Here is a 16,917-nt window from a genome sequence, read left to right on the forward strand (position 1 = left end):
GGGTTAAAATGTTTTTGAATATTTAATTAGCTTATCCATTTCAGACAGATCTCCAAAGGACAACTTAACACCAATTAACTAGTTGTCTTGGGGAAAACAGCCTTATGTTAGGACAATAAGATAAAGGGATTAATAGATATATTGCTCATTATCACAGGGAAACAGTAAATAAACTGTATGGATGTGTGTGCATAAGGCTTCAATAGTTTTGCCTCAAATTTAACATACAGATGGAAAAGAGAGCAGCTAGCATTACATGCTAACTGCTTTGTGAAGCTGTATAGTTAGCATGCCAACATGCTAGCTTGATGTTGATTATTTCAGATGTGAATATTTAGAAGGCTAACATTCAAAGCTTTAAATGGGCTTGCCCTTCCATCATTGCTCAAATTTATAAAAAAAACAAACAGATTATGACAAATACTAGTGCACAAACTAGAGGGGACTGTGATGTACCGAGACGAAAAGCCAAATTCAGCCAAATGGTAGTGTCTGTCAGAGGCACACAGTCCTGGAATAAACTACCAGCGCACATTAGGGAGCTTGAGAACTACTGAACCTTCAAAAGAATGAAGTTAAACATTAAAAATAAACCAGTCATGTACTCATGAATAATCTGTTTTCTCACTTGATGCCCGTTCCCGGGGGCTTTGGCCTCACCTTCCATCCTGTTTTCATAATGTCACAAACGTTTTGTGTGTAAAATCTGTTTGTAAGTCAGTTCGTGTAGTGTCCTCTTAATGTTTTGTGACATCCTGTAGTTTTAAAACTTGTTGTTTAATGTTTTATGTGAGTACCTGTCTTAGGACTACGGATGAAATTGAGCTATTGCGCTAATTCCGGCTTATTTACATTGAGGGATAATGTTGAAATGTTGATTAATGTGCATTGTCCCAATCAATTAAATTAAATTAAATTAAACATTGACACAAAGTGTATCTAAAGATGATGGAAATACCAAACTATTGTAAAAGTTTAAATTTGTTGTATTTTTGTTTTTTTTAGATGGAATTATATTTTTTGGCAAGAGCACAGCAGTCACTAAATTTCACTCAAAAGTGAATGCTCAACAGGAAGAGTCATGAATCATCAAATAGATTAAGAGTTATCATCAAGGGACCACTTTAGTCTGTTTTACACAATGAATAAATTAAAGCTGGACAAAGTTGGTGTGCTAAATGACCAAAACATATAGCTAGCACAATTAAAAACCAAGCAGCAACCTCTGGTGTGGAAAAATGATGGGAGTGCAGAAAACTGCAGTTCCTGAAGGGTCCACTTAAGGCTGTCTGCAGAAGCCAAAGAGTCCCCAATTAGGTACAGCATTAAAATGCCTGTTTTCAAAGGACAAATAAGTGTGTTAACCAAGCGGCAACCTCCGGTCTCAAAGTATGTCCATGCAGAAGATTAACTGCAATTCATCGAGAATCCACTTGAGGCTGGCTGCAGAAACACCGGAAACCACATACACACCAATTCAAAAAAGGCAATCTTTACAGCATTAATAAACATGTTTATAGCCTGGTTCAAAAAACAGCTTGGCTCTACGTAGCTAATTTCTCTATCGGCACATATTGTACGGGGGGTGAATTTTTTTCTAAAGCGACCGTTCAGAAGATATTAAGATTATGAGTTAAGGACATGACTGACTTGACTCCCGGTCGGGGACACATAGCTATTGGCTAAGAGGCTCAAACACCGCCCCTTTACGTCACACTATGCCTGGTTGAGTTCCAGATTTCCAATATGGCTGCCGCCGCCAATTGGCTTCAAAAAAGCGCTCAGGAACAGATGGGTGACATCACAGATACTACGTCCATATTTTATACAGTCTATGGTGTTAACAGCCTGGTTTAAAACACAGTCATGAGTGTGAATGTCAATTCTTTATTGTGACACACTGCAGGAGGGGGGGAAGCATATCTTTAAGATAATATACAGGGCGAGGGTTATACATCAATTTGCATAATTAGGGGCATGGCTGAGTTGATTGGCAGCTGGACACAATGTAGCTGTTTACAAGGAGGCTAAAAGCTCACAAATGTTATATACAGTCTGTGTTAAAAAACAATTCCCATACCAAAATCTGCTTTCAAAATAAAAGAACCAAGAATAGAATTAGTATTGGAAAAAATAATATCAACATATAGATTAAGCTATTAACCTGATAATTTTGTATGTGAGCAGGTTTAATCTAGTTGGACCACAAGAAAAACCCTGCATAATATTGGTTTCTACTATATGCATAACATGAACATCTAATGTGTGACTGTGAACGCATCTTACTATCCAAACTATGATGCATTTTAACTTTGTCAGGTATTGATTCAACCAGTGAGGCAAACAACGCACAAAGTATGCACAGACATATGATTAAGTTATGTAAGTTACTGTAATGAAATGCAGAAAATAAGTCCACTTTAAAGCATCATAGTTTTAGCACCATTGTAATGATACTGGATAATACGTATCCATTCATCTGGAGCTAAAGAGGGCAGCCATGTTTTTAGCTTATTAATCCATGTGTTTTTTGAAATAATGACCATCTCAAGATAGTGGGTTCAGACAAGGCTGGAGACTGAGAGGATGTTTAGCACACAGTGTCTCAGTGTCAGATTGCTTAAAGGTTCCACAGTTATTGCCTTTTGAGCATTATTCTGTGCCTAATTTATGAAACAAATCTGCAATTATTTTAGTCGTTAACACATTTTGCTTAATGTGCTCTTTTAACAGATCACATCTTATCACCATTTCCATTTGTAACCTTTTTTTCCCCAATAGTCCTTTTCCAACAACCATTTTCAGAGGGCAGTCCATCTGCAATCAATCTGCACTTAAGAGAGGCGAAGGAGGGACTGAGATCCTATTTCAACACATTTTCAGACTGGCGTTCACGTCACTGGTAGCATATTGGTCAGTATTTCAATGAGGTTGTCCAGACCCCACAGGTAACCATCTTCTCGATTGCCCTCCACCCAGGGAGTGCGGTGGTCCAACGTAAGGTGTGATGGCAAGGCGGCCGTCTTTCCAAAGTCAATCATCCACACTCCTGTCCTGCCTGTCCAGTCATGCACGAACAGTAAGGAACTGCCCACAACCTGCAGGTATGCAGCCATTAGGAGAGATTACAAAACTGCAAGAACATTTGCCTCAGCTGACATATTTTCAAGATCATATCCTTAAACTAACCTCATGTGCTTTGAAGAAATCTGACGCTTCCAAGACCAGCCGCAATTGTTTGAGCCGTCTCAGATAGCCCCACTGAAGGAGAAGATACAAGATTTATACTTAAGAAAAGAAAAGAGAAAAGAAAAATAAATAAAAACAAAAAGAAAAGAATGAAAAGTAACAAAGAAAAGAGGTACTTGAAGGCCAAACTCACCACAATGGTTGCATTGGAGTCCACAAAGTTCTCCAGAGCTTCCCTCACTTGATCTCTGCTTTTGGTCCTTTTGAAGTTTGTGTGACATTCTTCACTTGCTTTCTGCTTAGGAAACACAGGAGTTAAATCAAAGTATTGCAAATCTTGCAACTATTAAATTATAAACAGTCATACAGTATTTGCAGCATTTAATCAGTGACACTTCTCACCTTAAATCCTTCAATACGGAAACCCAGAGTTGTTGTGGAGCTCAGCGTCTCCCTCCACTGCATGTACCTGGTCTTCAGCACTGCCTGCTGGGCTCGCTCCTGGACCGTTGGGGCCTCTGGGTCCACAGCCACCATCTTCTCATACATGTCTTTACGAGGCTGAGGCCGTTCTCGAGCAATCGCCAGCTCCGCCTCGAGGTATGTGCTGTGAGGATTGGTGCCTTATTGTCATTTTCAGGCTGGAGCATATTCATTATTTTTAAGACTTACATTTTCAAAAAGAAACATGATACTTTAATTTTAAACTCACTCGTTTCAACTAAGTGAGAGAAAGTATTTCCTCTGTCTAACATCTACAACAAGATTGAGCTCCAATCCCAATCGAGTTGAGAGGATGAGTTAAATGGTAATAAAAACAGAATTTGATGGTTTGCAAGTGATTTGAAGTCTCAATTAAATTCAAATGGTTTAAGAAAACATATCAGATGTTCAAGTTAAAAAATGTGACTGTTTTATGAAAAGATTTTAAACTTTATGCCAATGACACGTTTCAAAGAAGTCTGAACAGGGGCATGTTTAACATTGTGCTGCATCACCTCTTTTTTTAACAACACAATGTGAATGTTTGGGAACCAAGATTAGTACCTGGAGCTTATAGAGGAAAGGTTGACCAATTCCTGCATGATATTCAAGTCGGTACTGCAGGTAGGCCAGTATCGTCGATGAATCCATTAATCTTTATTTATATAGTCCCAATTCACAACCAGTGTTATCTCAAGATGCTTTACAAAAGGAGTGGCTCTAGACCTAATTCAACTTTGTTTATATTGTTTACAAAGAGCAAATGTTCTTTCAATCCCATCTTATTTTGATATTCAATCTTATCTCATCTTAATCCATCGTGAGCAGAGCACTTTGCAGCATTTAGCTAGTTGCATATAAAAACATCCATTTAAAAGGCAGAAACATTGAGCAAAGTTTAGCACCCAGACTCTTCCACTACAGAGCCATGCTGCTGTGATAAGTGCAGATGGTGGTTTACATTGTCTTGATGAAATACACAAGGTCTTCCCTGAGAAATCTATAATTTCTGTGTTTGTACAGTGTTGTATTTGTGTGTGTTTTGATGAATATTACAACCACCAATCCGTAGAAGAATGTGTCTGCTGATTCAAACACTAAATAGCTGTTTGTTGATGTATTCTTTAATACTTTGGAAAACTATGAACCCTTTTTGAGAATAAGCATAGACCTTATCCTCTCCTCCATCAAGTTTTCTTAAAAGAAAACTCATTTACCTGCTCTCAGTGACATAACCTGTCTCGTTTAAACATACCGCGTGCCCATTTTGCAGTCCATGATGGACGGTGTGTCGAAGTGGGTCAGTAAGTTATCCATCATGTTGTAATCCTGCTCATCCCGCTGCACCACACCGTGGTAAGCTGGAACAAAGGGCTTCAGAGAGTCCTCCATCAATCTGAGGTAACATTGCTGCTCCCCCTCACAAAACCTCTTCAGCAACGTGCCATAATCCCCAACATGAAAACTTCCTGTGAATGCAAGTAAAATAGGACACAAATTACTTTTAAGGGTATTTTTCCAAAGCTCACACCCTTAAAGGAGCAAAATGAAAGCAAAGTAAGTTCCAAAACACAAACCTGCATGTCCAACTACTTGCAGCCACTGCTGCGGTTTCTTGGGAGTCATAGGAATTAAAGCTGAGGTCCCACGACTTTGTTGCTTCATCCATGCAGAGTTCTGCATCAAAAGAAAAAAAACCTCAGTTCTTTAGCGCACACACATGCCAGGATACACTCCCCTGCTGCCTGTGTTTTGCTGTGTCTTCACGGACAGGCAGCAAAGATCTCAGACTTCAGACCCTGTCACTTGACTCACTGCCTTTTGAGTGAAGTGTCTCCATGGAGACAGCCCTCCACTGAAACTGAGTGAAGACAGGCAGAGGGCAGAGTCAGCTCTTAACTTGTATAACTGGTTTATCAAACATTTACAGGATCCACTTGTTTGCTCAGAACTTCTTCTGTTTTTATCTTTACCATACTGTGATAGGCTGAACAAATGCCGGAAAAAAGGGGGTTCCACTTTTTGAGATTCTGGGGGTTTTTTTTGTAGTTCTTCCACGATCCTACAAGTGTTTGTTATCAAAGACAAATGTGTCAACTGGACTATGTTTCTGAAACAGTTATCTAACACACTTTTAAACTGCTCCTCACACTCCTTAAGGCACTTATTATACGTCTAATCAAGGACATTCTGGATTAGCATAGTACTTTTTCCCCAACTTTTCATATTTAAATGGCAAATTTTGAAATACACTTTTCAGAGACTTGTTTTTAATATACAAAAAAAATCTCGTAACCCCGCCCACAAAAGATTGTTGCGCACGTTCTATGAGGAAGTAGTGGATTCCCAGCTAATCAGGGCAACGTAGTGGGGCCGCCACTTGACCAATCAGGACAGAGGGTTGGGGAGTAGCTCTGATTGGTCCGTGATAACGGGAACGAGGGGAATAACAACATTGCTAAATACGAAATTGGAAAACACAGAGATTTTGCGATAGTCTCAAATCACTTCACTTACCGATAGGCATTATGACCTTTTCTCCAAACCAAGCTGAAAAAAATTAGTCTTTTACACCATTCCTGCCAACAGCAGCTTTAAATATTGAAGATTTAAATTTAATCACTATTTTCCTTCTGGACTTCTTCTTCCATCATCATTTCCAGCATAGTTTTGTTTAGCCTTGCAGACCCGTAGGGGTTACTTCCGTTTCCCACCTGTAGGGGGCAGCGTTACGTCAAGGACCCGCGGAGGCACCGTCTAATTCTGGTAGAAGAAGAAGCAGCAGATCTCCACCAAAGTGCAGAAGAAGAATTTAACGGTTCCCGGTTGTTGACCCGCCCCGGTCTCATGGTCTCCCCGGTGCAGCTGGACTACACATTGTTTTGGATTTGTTTACACCACCAAGTCAGCGACAACATTAGCTGTAACGTTTACTCTACCAAGCTGTTTCACCGCCAAGTTCTTCCACCAAGACGCTATGTATTGACCCTGTTCAGGACTGTTACTGCAACCAAAGGTAACGTTATATTATTTCAGTCTCGTCGTGAAGTTGCGTGTCTCACACACAGAGAGTCTGTTTAGAGAACTGGAAGTCAAGTTGACTTACTTTGCATGTCTCTAACTCACGACATCATCAATGCTAGCTAACCTTGGCTAACGTTGTGCAGTTGTGTTATAGATGTTAACTCTCGCTAGCTGCTCTGTTCACTCATAAAGAAGATAACAACAAAACCAGAAGCCGAAAACAACAAACACTTTCAAGAAGCCGAGTCACAATAATAAGATCTGTAAGGATGTGTTTGCATGGTCAGTGAAAGATGAAGTGAACACAGATTTCAGTCTCTTCTTTCACTGCACGGCAGAAAGTGAAGTCAAGCGCGAAATCTGACAGCTCCACACAATGCTCCGAAACAGACACGATTAACAACTTACCTCGAAAAACATCATTCAAGACATTAATCAGCGGAGTCCTGTGCGCATGATATGAGCCACCAAGCTGTACTTTTTCCAATAAAAAATGATGACACCTTTTGAAATGCTCTCCACCGGCTCTCTACCGCCCCTAGCGGCGTGTGTTTTAATGAGCCCGTCTGATATGAGCAATCTGAAACGATATGTTAAATATTAGAGATGGGATTTATGGCTCTTTGAAGGGAACCGGATCTTGAGGTTCCTTTCAAAGAGCCGTTCAAAAGACCGGCTCTTTGGCTCATTGTTATATTTATTTATTTTTTAGAAGTCAACCAGTCAACTCATTTTTATCAAAGAAACAATCGCTGGTAGCAGTCATAAGATTAGATTTGGATCAGAATAATTCAAATTTACACATCCCACCAATATATATACTCTATTAGTGGGAATTATTCTGAAATATTGATTATAATTTCATTTGGCATTGTAAGAATTCCTTAAGATAGAAAAGAATAGCCTTTATGTGTCATTGTCAGGTGTACAATGAAATTAGAAGCACAGCCCCTGAAGGTGCATGTCATAAATACAAATAACATAAAAAAGGGATAAAATGTATAAAAGACTATATAAATAGAGTAACGATATAAAACAAATGCCAAATATATACAGGTCAGGTAGAGAGAAGAGGTATTTTGATTAAGATATTGCACATTATATGAAAGTTTTCACAGTCCCCGGTATTGCACTTGACATTAATATTATTGCACAGTTATGAATATAAACATTGCACATGAGGTGACTGTATATGTCAGCTGTTTGGGGGTGTTTAGTGATGTGATGGCTCTCGGGAAGAAACTTTATTATGGTGCCATATCCCCATGCTTCGAAAGTGAGATCACTATTTTGAATTTTCCCTCACCTAAAAAACTTTGTGGCACTATAAAAACTACACAAGCTACAGATAACTTCCATGCTAAACAACTTTATTGTAAACTTTTCCACACAAGAACATTTTAACAACACAGAAAATAATATAAGAATAATAAATAAGAATAAATATATAAGTATATAAAAGATATAAATACAACTAGAATAAAAATGAGGACATTTAAAAATATGAATGCAAAATTGTACTACCCCACCTCGTGTTTCTACACCTTAAATACTTCACAAACAGGAGCTTGTCTCCTTGACTCCAATCTACATCAAAGCAATGTAAACAATAACAAAGTGTAGGGAATGAGTGTGAACAAAAGACTCATGGGGCACGCAGGTGACACGTGACGGCAGCGTGGGCAATCTGCATATAAAAACGGCTCCCAAATGAACGGCTCGCAACTGCGAATCGGTTCTCATCGTTCACCTAAAAGAGCCATTCAAAAGACTGAATCGTTCACTACAGTTACATCTCTATTAAATATCTAGGCTTATAAAATATGTTATATATATGTATATGAGTTATTGATCATTATGCATAACCAAATGTATAAAGCGACTATGCATACTCCAACTCTCCCCTTTATATTCATACTTTTTTGTAGTAGTGTATTGGGTGTTTTAGCTGGCTCTAGAGTCTCATGCTTTCATCGTACATTGATGAACGCCCCTCTGGTCTTTGAGCAGCAAGAATTAGGTCAAAATAAGTTCTTATTTGTCAAGATATTTAATGGGCTCTTAATGTCTCTATCTGATCTGAACTGCTGGAAGGAAAGTGATCTAAATCCTGACCTTCATGAGAAATCTCCTGACGTCAACAATGAACCAATCTGGTCTTTGGTTCTCAAAGATTGTTGATCAGATACATGATCAGGTTGTAAATCGTTTTTCCTGGCATCAGGATTCACAGGAAACTTTTATTTCATCTCAGACTCAGAGCGATGGAGGAGGGCTCTGAGGTGTTGGAAGATATTGTTTTTCGAGGAGTGGAGTTTTCTGTGAAGATCGAAGTGGACCATGGTGTGCTGATAGTGGAAATCTCTGACGCAATGACAGCTGATCAGTGGAGGGGGGAATTTGATCCAGCATGTAAGTAGCAAAAATGTATTAAATATCACAAGCCATCACATGCTCAGATTGTCTCACTAATACTATTAAATTCATTCTTTAAGACATTGAGGACCTCACCCGCAAAACTGGCAACTTCAAGCAGTTCCCCATCTTCTGCAGCATGTTGGAATCAGCTGTCAGGAAGGTATGTGTGCAGGTGCCCTCAGATGAAACAACAGCACAAAGAGAGGCAGCTGAAATGCATACAAAGTCAACAGTAAGCTGAGAACGGACACAGATTAGCCCGGGGCTCCTTGAGCGAAGGCGAGACACAGTCATTTGAGTTCAGTGATTCCACTCGAGCGAAAAATGCACAGTTATCCCGAGCTGCCCTGTTCCCTCTCTGCTAGTCATTTATGCACAAAAGAGGAGAGCCTGGAGGGGAAGGAGAGAAACTATTGGAAATAATTTGGGGTAGATTTAAAGAATGGTCCTGACTCAAGTACAAGCACAGTGCGCACAAACACACACACACACACACACACACACACACACACACACACACACACACACACACACACACACACACACACACACACACACACACACACACACACAGAGACTTGGATGTTGGTTAAACAACATGTCCGTCTAGCCATTGTGGCCACGCCAGAATAGTACACAAAACAAAGGAACATTTTTGCACGGACAGGTACATCATTCTGCTAACATCTGTGTCCGAGCATCCCTTCACATCACGTTGCATTTACTGTGAGGCAGGAAAATAATATTCTGTTAAAGCAGAATAATAAATATAAAACCAGAATGTTATATATGAAAATTCACCCAAAACACAGAGCTGATTTTAAAACGTGGTCAACAGAGGATACCCCTGATGCGCAATCTCAATTCTTTTAGAGTCTCAGAGAACATTTGATCCAGTCTTTATCACTCTTTTATTGACAGTCTTTAACGTTTTCTTTTATCTACTGGTTTCATGGTCTCTCTTTAAAAGACAAGAATAGCATGATTCCCACGCATCCTGGAAAAGGAGTTGACCAGTTTTCCAGTACTGGAAAACACCTGGAAAATGGGAGAAAAAGTAAAATATCCTGGAAAAACATGTGTTGTCCTGGAAAATTATTCCAACATGACTGTGTGCGACCTGACACGATTCAAAAAACACATCCTCATTCATTGTAAGCTGAGTGCACGCTGTGCTGGAAAAGACAGCGACAGACCGGTCTGTCTTTTCTCCCTCACTTGGTCATAATTATACATTCACAGAAAACGGGGGTAGGGTAAATTGTTTATGTTTTATGGTAAATTAACCTTGTGGAGTGCTCTTTTGATTCAAAGAGTCTTATATTTAAGTTAAAGAGTGACCAGCGGAGTCGGGCAGATAGCTTGGGGGTCTGTCAGTTCAGTTCTATTTAGGTCAATCAATGCACTGATCCTCTGATTATTATTATTTATTTATTTCAGTATGGTAGCTTCCAGATTCCTTTGCTGGCTCTTTTGATTTTTACTTGGCTAATTTTTAAAAAAAAAATTCAGAGGAGAAAGCTGAGATGAGAGTTGCCAATCATTACTTGGTTGCACAAATAAAGTGCTTTACATCTGTGGTTGCATTATTCTATAATCAATTTTGCCATAATTTTTTACGCAGGCAAGAGATGATTTCATAGATAGCCATAGACTACACGTATCTGAAAGGAACATATTAGACTATTTAGTTATAAAATTTAGACTTGACCAGCTTGATCATCACTGAAAATGTCCTGGAAAATGATCTCTGGAAAAGAGTGGGAACCCCGAATAGTCTGAACAGCATTGTTAAAGTCTGCTCCAAAGTTATTAGCATACAGCAGCAGGATCTGAGTTCCCTTTGGAGGAACCACATCACTAATAAGGACAGAGGGATAATTAGCCAACCTGGACACATCCTAGCCAAGGAGTTCTCTTTAATGCCCTCAGGGTGGCGCTATCTCGCTCCTCACAGAAAAACAAACAGATACGCAAATAATTTTATTCCTTCTGCCATCAGACTTCTGAATGCTGATAGCAGTTTTTAACAGTTTGTTATAGATTGTCCTTGTGAAGTTGTGTTTTTAAAAGGTGTTTTTTAGTATTTATTCTTGGCTACTGTGTTTTTAAAAAGTTTTTTTTTCTTTTTTTTATGCATATTAAGTGTATTTCCTTTTGCAAGTATCAACAAGTGACTCTGAAGAATTTTCATAAGCAGCATATTTTACGGTTTGTGTTTCTGCCCGCTTGGTTAACCTGCAATTAATTTTTTTTAAACAATGTTTATTGAGTTTTTTAATTGTTTTCAAAGACACACAAATACAGTTAAAGAAATTCTAAGGAAAAAAAAAATATATATATAAATTCACATGCACATATTTACACATACATATAAAATAAAAACAAACAAACTTACAAACAAACATAAAAAACTTAATTACAAAACGTTACAACATTAATATTGTCTGTATTAACTAAAGATAACCAAAAGGAGTACACTGCCATAGTTGATTTGTTTATCACAAATATTCTGTCCGAAAATAGTTTCTACAAAAACGACCAATATTACAGACTTTGTCAACTCTTTCCCAGCCTAGTTCAATATGCGTAAAAAAAAAACCAAAAAAGTTATTTTAGTCTATTTTAAAATGTTTTACTCTTTATGACAGGCCCCATCTTGCACTGCTGTTGTCACTGACATGTTGACTGTTGAGTGTTGTTTGTCTGTTTGTTAGTGTTTGTGTTGTTTATCGACAAGCTGGTACACTGCAAACCAAATTGCCCTCTGGGATTAATAAAGTTCTCTCAATCTGAATCTATATCTTAAAAATGTCAACATCTTAAATAAGTGTTTTTGTTCCCAGTTTGCTGTTCATGAAGCCCTGTTTCACTTCTGCCTTTTTTCCAGGCAAGTGATTCTGTGACCCTTGACCTCTTAACGTACGCAGACCTGGAGCTGCTGCGGAACAGGAAAGCAGGAGTGGTCAGTCGTCCCCGTGGTCATCAGCAGTCCTCTGCTCTTACAGCCAAAAGATATCTAATCCTCATTTACACCGTGGAGTTCGATAGGTTTGTTCCTATCAAACATAGTCACTTATTGAACAGGATTTTGTTCCGTTCTGCCTTCTGTGATAACTCTTGTGATCTGCTCTGTAACGTAGGATACACTACCCTTTACCTCTGCCATATGTGGGCAAGCCTGACCCGGCGGCTCTGCAAAAAGAAGTGAGAGCTCTGAGGGCTGAGCTCAGCACTGTCGGCTCTCATGGAGTTAGTAAATCAGCAGAGCTGGAGATCCAGAGGCTACGGACAGAGTGGGTTGGAATCTCTCTCTATCACAATGACCAGTATGATTGGGATATTTAAACACGTCCTACTGTTTTTCCAGGCTGGCCCGGGTGAAAGAAGAGAAGGATGCCATGGCTAAGGTTCTAGAGCGACTGCAGCTTGCTGGAAGCAGTTCCACATCTGGGCGAGAGGACTGGAGACCCAGAGACCATGTGTCGACGCTGGAGGAGCAGCTTGTTAAGGAGAGGGCCAAAAGTCAACGTTCAGCAAGCAAGAGAAGCCAGGAGCAGCAGCTGTTGAATGAGCAGGTAGACGTTCAGCATTGTTGAGTAGTCCAGTGTTTCAAGTGTTTCCTCTGTTACTCGGCTGGTTTTAACATTTTCTTCCTGTACTGGCTAGTTGGAGGAGCTACGAGCATCAGAGTGTGCTCTACGAGTTCGCGTGAAGAGTCTCACAAATGAGCTGGCACTACTACGGAGAGGGTTAGACAATCTCAGCATGTACTTTATCTTTACTTTCTCCTTCTTTCTTCCATTCACTGAAAATGTGAGATAAATGTTGGAAGTTATACATTTTACGCTCCTCTTCGGCTCACACCCTCTTGTTTCCTTGCAGGAGAGTGACTCCTGTGTCCGGCCATCTCAGCTATCGGGTTGATGGGGAGATCTACCGCTCCGTTTCCCGTGAGAGAAGGCCAGGGTATGGGGCAGTCAGGGCTCGATCTGGATCGAGGGAGCGGATGGAGAGCAGAGGTCAAAGGTCGGAGGAAAGAGGAAGAAGAGCAGACTCCTCGGGACCACGTGCTCGCATAGCCAGGCCTTCTCCTTCTCCCACAGGTTCTGTTTGAAATGTTTTCCTTAATCGTCTAATTCTCTCAGTCTATTTTAGACTTGAATGTCTCACACTCTGTATTTCAGGCTCTCGTGGACCACGCTTTGACCCAACTGCTTACATTCAGGACAGACAGCGCAGGTTGAAAGAGGCAGAAGTCAAGAAGTTGGTCATCATTATTCATCCCTTGGATTTTGCCTGTTTGATGTGAAAGCTGCACAGAACAAACAGATTGTAACCCTGTTCTCTCTGTCAGACAGAGGAAGGTACGTCGAGACATGCTGACCTCACCCATTGCCCCTGAGCGGGGACGGTCACGCTCCAGAGAGGTGTACCCTCTGACAGCCGGGTCCGGCAGCAGAGGCAGGAGTTTATCTGTGGAGCGCAGAGGGAGCAGAAACTCGTCTGAAAGCTCATTGGTGGATATGGAGGAAATGGCTAAAAATCTATTCAGGTAACAGCGCCCTCCTCAGAGGGATTTAGTGTAGAATTTCTGTTGTTCTAGCTGTGTTTTTAAATGGTTTTTTTTGTGTTTACAGAGGGAGGAAGCAGATTTACAATGGACCCAGTTCGGTGAGTCACAGTCAATCATGCAACCCTGTAAACATGATGTTCTGTTAGTTGTGGACATAAGGAGAAGGTTGTTGTTGTTTTTCTGTAAAAAAAATAAAATAAATCCCACGACAAGATCACAACAAGTTGCATGATAAGAGTGTCACTCAGCTGCAACACCGTTACATTTCTGTGGAATGTCAAGCTCACATCAATTTGCCAATATACACTTTTCTTTAAAAGAAAACGGCCGACACCTTCCAAGCTTTGCAGTCTTTTAAAGGTTTCGGGATAGAATAGAATAGAATATATCTTTATTGTCATTGTAGATTGTACAACGAAATTGAGGTGCGACCCCTTTTAGTAGAAAAAGATGCATAAAAGAACAGTAGTAAAAGAAAAAGAAAAAATCATTAAAACAGTAGACAAACATAAATAAATAAAAATAAATAAACCAGGAGACACATCCAGCATCCAACAGGCAGACATTCAGTGAATTGGAAAATTGCACAGTCCAATTTTATATTGAATTATTTAGCGTTTAGTGCACCTATTGCTTTGGGATAAAAGCTGTTTTTCAGTTTGTTTGTTCTTGTCTGTAATGTCCTGTATCTCCTTCCCAAGGGCAGAAGTTCAAACAGGTGATGACCTCTGTATTTTTTGGATAAAAATAAAGCTCTACAATGAAAACCCTAAAAGGAGATGATTAAATACATTTTATTTTCTCTTTTTTCTCCAGATAACGAGTTAATTTAACTTGTTTTCTCAAAATCGCAACTTTTTTGTCTCACTATCTCAAGATAATGAGAAAAATTAGTTGATATCTTGAGAAAACAGAAAATAAAATGTATTTAATCATGTCCCTTTAGGGCTTTCGTTCTAAACATAAAGGAGCAAATGTATACATATGGTAACCAAGTAACTTCAGCTAAAAGAAAAGGCCTGTTATCAGTTTCTTTAATTATTTTTTTTCAAAAACATTGTTTAGAAATGTTTGCCTCGGTACAGAATAAAAATATATGTTGTTATGAGACATTTATCTTACAGGTTGAAGTTTAAAAACACAAAAAAACAAGCTATGTTCTCTAGATAAAACAAAATAAATTATCCCATTATCACAAGACAAAATTAACTCGTTATCTCGAGAAAAGGGGAAAATTAAATGTATATAATCATGTCCTTTTAGGGCTTCTGTACCCTACAGCATAGAGGAAGAGGCTTCTTTAATGGGATTTGTTGGCAATAAAAACAAACATCATCTGTCTTATCCCCTAATGCTGTGATTTTTTAACCACTGTGCCGTGGCACACTAGTGTGCAGTGACAGATCGTCAGGTGTACGGTGGGACATTATCAAATTTCACTTAGTCCAAAAAAATATTATTTGTATACTGCAAATAATGTGCCATGTAGTGTGTCTGTGCCTGCAGTGTATTGACTGGCGGAGTAATTAAATACTTGTCCATGTACTGACCTGTGCTACCCTCCCACTGGGTGGCAATAAAGCTCACTAATGACCTTGTTAATTTAAGACAACAGAATTAATGATGCGCGCAAGATGTGTATGTGACAAGACGTAGGCGTACAACAGCGATGGATAAACATTCAAAAAGGAAAACTCCAAACAGGGCCCTGGACAATATTCTAACCCGGATGAAGAGCGTAATATAGGTGGTGAAAAGGCAACTTTTATAAGGAAAAATTACAACAGTTACTGTGAGAGCTCTCAAAGCTAGCGACTTAGTAGCTGAACTTGTAGCCAAATCTAAAAATCCACACACTGTGGCAGAGACATTAATACTACCTGCAAAAAGCCATTGTAACTAAGATGCTTTGCCCTGACACAGTTAAAGAAGTAGCCAAAGTCCCTCTCTCAGATAAATAGATTCATAAATTGAGAGACTAAATGTGTAATTTTGTGAAACTTTTGGTTGGTGATGTGACTCAGGATTTTTTTAATGTATGAAATGTGCCTTGGCTCAAAAAAGGTTGAAAAACACTGCCCTAATGTATGATTGATCTGTTTACAGTCAAGAGGAGGCCTTTTAACCAGGAAGCCACTATGCAGTACTCCAACACAGAGAATGAAAGATAAAGGTACGTCATCATCACAAGTTGTTCTGCTCCAATGTTTAACATTTTTGGTGAGGAATAAAAGAGACAACACAAAAATCATACCATTTCATCTCCAACCCCAGAGAGCTCCATGGACACAGGTGCTGAGCTGTCGGAAATTGATGCCAGACTGCAGGCACTTCAGGACTACATGAGGGACCTGGATACGGGACACTAACAACCTGCTGCTTAAACCATCTGTGGATACGTTTCCTGATGATTGCACAGCTTGAAGCTCGGGAGACTTTTTGTCATGTGCACAGACAGAGACACATTTTGAGCTTCACACAAATTCAAGGTTATAAATTTGTTCACAGACGAGACTAAAACTCCTTCTGGAGGGTCGAACTTCCAGGACCTCAGGAAACTACAGCCAATACTGTGAAGTTATTATTTTTTTAATATGCAAAGTTTTTATGGAGTAACTTAAAAGTGTAAATGTATGTTGACGTTTCCCTCATTCACCTCACTGAATTAACTAAACTTCTGATGTGAACGTTCAGACGGCAGCACCTCAATCTGTAAAAACTCACTTGATGTTCTGCTTTGTTTCTTTTATAGACCGACGCCATCAGATGCATTCTTACACGTTTTTAAAAAACACATTTCAAAAAGGAGAAAAGTTACACAGTTGGGTATCTAAAAGTGGTCTCTGTAAATTTGCACCATCGTCCGCCACCTTTTTTTTTTTTAACACATTTAAGTCATAAAAATATTTTCATCGGGCGTTTTCTAGAAATGAGTGTGATTCTTCTGTGATGTATCAACTCCTCAACCAGAGAGATTTAAACCTGGTGCACTCCAGCTCCTGAACCCCACAGGAGCTTTTTAACATGTGTTTTAATGTTTGCTTTCTCTCATAGCTTGGAATCTAACATTAAATTTTAAGCGTTACAATTGATATGACCTTTAACAGGTTGAACCACATTCCAATGTCACATTTTCTATGCATTGAACAATGAAGGTTAGGGAGGCAGACTATTTTTGTCTTACAGTTTTTGTTGTTAACCCTCCTGTTATTTTCGTTTCTTTGGAA

The 16,917-nt window shown here is 39.4% G+C and overlaps 2 protein-coding genes across 2 annotated transcripts; one reads left to right on the forward strand and one right to left on the reverse strand.

Annotated features, from left to right (window-relative positions):
• Positions 1-1,867: 1,867 nt before the first annotated feature.
• On the reverse strand, positions 1,868-7,225 carry itpkca (inositol-trisphosphate 3-kinase Ca). The gene is made up of 7 exons (XM_034683943.1): positions 7,105-7,225; positions 5,250-5,349; positions 4,928-5,141; positions 3,592-3,796; positions 3,383-3,484; positions 3,190-3,261; positions 1,868-3,098 (listed from the first exon to the last, which is right to left on the reverse strand). The coding sequence occupies exons 1-7, from the start codon at positions 7,117-7,119 to the stop codon at positions 2,892-2,894; spliced, it is 915 nt and encodes a 304-aa protein (XP_034539834.1). The 5' UTR covers positions 7,120-7,225; the 3' UTR covers positions 1,868-2,891.
• Positions 6,442-16,782, forward strand: ccdc61 (coiled-coil domain containing 61). Its single transcript, XM_034683942.1, has 13 exons — positions 6,442-6,688; positions 8,951-9,108; positions 9,192-9,274; positions 12,005-12,165; positions 12,258-12,410; positions 12,485-12,692; positions 12,784-12,866; positions 13,000-13,220; positions 13,302-13,380; positions 13,472-13,669; positions 13,755-13,788; positions 15,797-15,863; positions 15,965-16,782. The coding sequence occupies exons 2-13, from the start codon at positions 8,961-8,963 to the stop codon at positions 16,057-16,059; spliced, it is 1,530 nt and encodes a 509-aa protein (XP_034539833.1). The 5' UTR covers positions 6,442-6,688; positions 8,951-8,960; the 3' UTR covers positions 16,060-16,782.
• The last annotated feature ends 135 nt before the right edge of the window (positions 16,783-16,917 follow it).

The sequence above is a fragment of the Notolabrus celidotus genome, chromosome 5 (genome assembly GCF_009762535.1).
Source record: "Notolabrus celidotus isolate fNotCel1 chromosome 5, fNotCel1.pri, whole genome shotgun sequence".
In the NCBI taxonomy this organism is placed as follows: domain Eukaryota; kingdom Metazoa; phylum Chordata; class Actinopteri; order Labriformes; family Labridae; genus Notolabrus; species Notolabrus celidotus.

What these genes read in the sequence shown, in the direction of transcription:
- itpkca (XM_034683943.1), bottom strand. An exon ending in GACTGCAAAATGGGCACGCG is followed by an intron (nt 3,797 to 4,927) that starts GTATGTTTAAAC and finishes CAATCCTCACAG; the next exon opens with CACATACCTCGAGGCGGAGC. An exon ending in TCCGTATTGAAGGATTTAAG is followed by an intron (nt 3,485 to 3,591) that starts GTGAGAAGTGTC and finishes TTTCCTAAGCAG; the next exon opens with AAAGCAAGTGAAGAATGTCA.
- ccdc61 (XM_034683942.1), top strand. Translation starts at nt 8,961, where the DNA reads ATGGAGGAGGGCTCTGAGGTGTTGGAAGATATTGTTTTTCGAGGAGTG. An exon ending in ATGGCTAAAAATCTATTCAG is followed by an intron (nt 13,670 to 13,754) that starts GTAACAGCGCCC and finishes TTGTGTTTACAG; the next exon opens with AGGGAGGAAGCAGATTTACA. An exon ending in TTTACAATGGACCCAGTTCG is followed by an intron (nt 13,789 to 15,796) that starts GTGAGTCACAGT and finishes ATCTGTTTACAG; the next exon opens with TCAAGAGGAGGCCTTTTAAC.